At 52.0% G+C, this 4,160-nt stretch overlaps 1 protein-coding gene across 1 annotated transcript; it reads left to right on the top strand.

Annotated features, from left to right (window-relative positions):
- The first annotated feature begins 697 nt into the window (after positions 1-697).
- LOC119271330 lies at positions 698-1,565 on the top strand. The gene is made up of 2 exons (XM_037553199.1): positions 698-1,243; positions 1,344-1,565. The coding sequence occupies exons 1-2, from the start codon at positions 791-793 to the stop codon at positions 1,449-1,451; spliced, it is 561 nt and encodes a 186-aa protein (XP_037409096.1). The 5' UTR covers positions 698-790; the 3' UTR covers positions 1,452-1,565.
- The last annotated feature ends 2,595 nt before the right edge of the window (positions 1,566-4,160 follow it).

Below are 4,160 nucleotides of genomic sequence, written 5' to 3'. Positions count from 1 at the left end.
GTCTCTCCTCTCACACTCTCTTTACCCGACAAAAGCTGGAACTTAGTGTGCCATGTCATGCACGTATTGCTGTGTATTCATTTGACAAATTAATTGTCATCTTGAGGTTGAGACGAACGACAGATTCTTGTACAGCCAAGCGGCACTGATCTGCACTAGTAAGCAGTGCTGGCGTAGCCGCGGCGCCATGCCGCGCAGACCACACGCGTCTCGGCTCCCTTACGCACGGCACGGGACGGCACGATGGACGGATCGAGTATGCGTCGCGTAGCGCGTGCTTTACACGGCCACGCACGTTACGAAATAGTACGTACTAGCTAGGAAGAGCTCTGCACTGCGCATGCTGGTGGTTGTGCCGGCGCCGGCGAGGGAGCCGCGAGGAAAAAACGCCCGGCGCCCGCTTTGGCTCGCGTTTCTTCCTTGTGCACGATCGGGACCTGCAACGACTCGACGCGTGATGTAACATCGGAAGAAGGCCACGCGAAGCTTCTCCAAAAGCTGCCGTTTGTGTCGCTACTCGCTGCTGCCACTCTCAGTAATGACTTTGGGAGAGGCAGGCGCCGCCCGGCGTCAAGTGGCCGATTCATCTTCGCGCTGGGTGATCTACGTCCAACGGACGCACGTACCACTAGTCTTCTTTTCCCACATTGCTCGCACCTAGTGCTCGTCTATAAATACACTCATTGTCTAAGCTCAATTCGTGCTAGATCACTGCCCCCGGCAGACCACCTGACCCGGCCGCTCGAGATGGCCGCCAGAAGGCACGCCGGGAGCAGCTCCGGGAGTAAGCATGAAGCTGCTGGCGGAGGTGGACAGGCGCGGCACGCCCAGGCGCGTGGTGTACGCCGAGGCCGGCAAGGACGTCGTCGACTTCCTCCTCACCTTCCTCACCTTGCCGATCGGCACGGTCGTCAAGCTGCTCAGGAGGAACTCCATGCCCATGGTAGGCTGCGTCGGCAACCTGTACGGCAGCGTCGAGGAGCTCCCCGACGACTTCATCTGCCACAGGGACGCCAGGGCCGCCAAGGACACCCTGCTCAGGCCCGCCGGCGGCAGGCTTCCCCTGCTCACGAACGCGGGGTCGTCGTCGTCCAGCACCGGCGGCTTTGTGAGGGCGGGCGTGACGTACGAGGTCATGGACGACCTCGAGATTGCTCCCAGGTCTAACGTCGATTTCATCACCAACCTCAACAGGGACATCGGCTGTCTCCAGAGGAAGACTGTCCGAGTTGGCGACACCGAGGTAATTCACGAAGAAACTATCTATACTCCTTTTGTAAAAGAAAAAAAGTTGAACTAATCTGATGGAGGTGAATTATTGGGTGTGGTTTGTGGGTTTGCAGGGTCTCCAGATACTGAGGGCGTCACTCAAGTCGAAGACGGTCCTCACCGACGTCTTCCTTCGGACGAACACTCCGAGTCCGAGTCCGAGGGCCTTAACCGCAGGGTGAAGTGTCCTTGCCGTGTCATCCTTGTGGTGCGTGCATGTGTGTCTTTGGTCATATCGTTCGTGTTGGTCACTGGTTCACGGCTCACATACTATGAATAAAGGCAAGGAATTATCATGAGGTGTCTCTTCATTAATTAGATGATTTTTTAACAAATCTCAGTCACACCAACTATGTCTATCCTTCTCTCCGGGTCACACCATATAGTAGTGCAATTGATTATAGTACTAGCAAGATGCCCGTATATTGCACGGAACATCAAGATGCATTTTTTTTTACAAAACGTCTATTGTGACTGACCCATGCAGAAGTAATGCCATGTGTAAAAACTAATTATACCTTGAGAATTTTATCGGAAAAATGGTATCTCGACCATTTCAACAAAAAATAAAAGATGAGAGATAAGGTGAGGAGGAGTGGGGCGTGGTGATGACTGGTGATCGGACTGGGCGGAGGCATGAGGATGGACGGCGCCGGCAGGCGGCAGCGGCCACCATGCTAGATTGTTCCAGAGACATCCTTTTTTAATTGCTCAACAATGAGGTTGTGGAAGATAAGGATGAACGAGGCAAGGCCTTATCTGTAAATGTGAAGAGAGGTGTGGGTATCTTTTGTAAAGTTGTCATAGTTTGCTTTCTATCCGTCAGATATAGATCGGACGGTCTATATTACAAAATGACAGATACATCATCATCACCAACTCAATTTTTTATAAGAATAAAGATTATGCAATTTTATGTAAGATCTCAATCAGATCATTGGTAATAAAGGATGCCTTTGAGATTTGTTTTTGAAAGAACGAGTGGCAGGAAAATGACACTCTCCGGGAACATCCGGCCTTGTATCACATTGTACGTGATAGGAATAATACTTTTACGCAAATACTCAACTCCTTTCCCGCCGGATACATCCTTTACGTGGCCGTTGGTCGGCCCTTTTCTTGTGTCATGACAATATTTTTTCTATCTTGTTTGGATTAGATTAATCTGACATAAAGATGAGATGTGTTTCATCGAAATCTAACTACAGACTAATTATAACACTTATCTGTAATACTATTAAAGGAAAGTCAAACGTCGTGATGGTTCGACCTCCCTCCTATCGCTAGCTATCGATACATCCTCCCACCCATGTCACCCCACCTAATTATTATTTTTTCCGAGTTAACCAGCAGTAAGTAAACAAGGGAACCGACCAGTTAATCAATCCCAGCTCGAAACAAGAACGAAAACTGTCGTCACACACGTCGCACGTCCCAACCCCTCGCCCCCGATCTCATCGCCGCCCCTTGTGCTCGCCTCCGCGGAACCCACACATGATCCTCTGCGGGTGCCGTAAGGGTCTAGAGGATTGGGATGCCTCCCATCCCGTGCCTTCCGCTTGCCGTGGAAGAGAGAGAGGGAGGGAGATACGGGAGAGGCAGGAGCGCGGCGGCGGTTCTGGGCTTCTGGCCGATCTCGTGCTTTCCCCTCGCTCCCGATCCATTCTCCTCGACTGGTGCCATCGCAATCGTCCCATTGCCTCGACTCCTCCAATCACTCTCCTCGAACAGTTGGGTGTGTTGAATCTGCGGCACCGGAGTAGTCATGCAGCGCGTGGCCGGGGACGAAGGAGAGGCGAATGGAATAGGTGTCAAATAGGTGGATCGCCGGTTCCAACGCCGTGTGAACGCGGTGGAGACGTACACGAGGTGGGAACGCACGCGGGTTCTTGGGGGAGCAGTGGCGTGGGAGGCGAGATCTCCCTCTTGAGCCGCCGTGGGAGGCGGAGGCGGCGGGATGGGATCAGGGGCGCAGGCAACAAAACTGTCTATCCGGGCTAAGTAAACGGCGAGAGAGAGGACCGTCCACGGCCGAGTAACGAGATGGATCATGCGGCGGACGCTTTCCGGACGGACCTGATGACCATCACGCGATACCTGCTGAAGGAGCAGAGCAGGCACCCGGAGTCGCGCGACGACTTCACCATCCTCCTCTCCCATATCGTCCTTGGCTGCAAGTTCGTCGCCACTCAACAAGGCCGGCCAAGCTAAGCTCATCGGTCTCTCAGTTCAGAGCAACGTCCAGGCAAGCGCTTGTTTCCTCTCTTCATCAAAGTTGTTCTTCCGTGAGAATGGTGCTATGATGATGATTGCCTGTTTTCTTTGCCGTGGGTTTCTTCAGGTGGAGGAGCAGAAAGAAGTTGGACGTGCTCTCCCAACGAGGTGTTGGTCAATGCCCTTGTCAGCAGTGGCCGCACCGTATGACTCTTCTCTCATCTCGGTTCTTTTGATTTTTGAACAAGATCGTTGCTTCTATTCTGTTTTGTGACACTGCTCTGCGAACGACGTCATATATGCAGTGCGTTCTTGTGTCCAAGGAGGACGAGGAGGCTTCATACTTGGACCGAAAGCTCCATGGGAAGTGTGTAAAAAACCTCCATATGCTCTGCTCACAAACTTGATATGGTCGAGCAATTTTACTTCTGCTGTTTCTGATGAAGTGTACGTGTGGCTCTTCATTTCCCATTAGGTACTGTGTCTGCTTTGATCCCCTGGATGGCTCCTCCAACATCGACTGCGGCATGCCCATCGGAATGGTATGCGCACAAGTAATTTCACCACTTAAAAGGTTTAACGGAACACACAATTAATAAGAAGTTGGAGTCACTATCTGACTTGATTTGATTGTCGGGCACATGGATAAAACATGATAGTCCACTTGTTCCGGAAGA

The sequence above is a fragment of the Triticum dicoccoides genome, chromosome 3A (assembly GCF_002162155.2).
Source record: "Triticum dicoccoides isolate Atlit2015 ecotype Zavitan chromosome 3A, WEW_v2.0, whole genome shotgun sequence".
Classification (NCBI taxonomy): domain Eukaryota; kingdom Viridiplantae; phylum Streptophyta; class Magnoliopsida; order Poales; family Poaceae; genus Triticum; species Triticum dicoccoides.
Note: the sequence above shows the minus strand (reverse complement) of the source record. Positions and strands in the feature narration are given on the sequence as shown.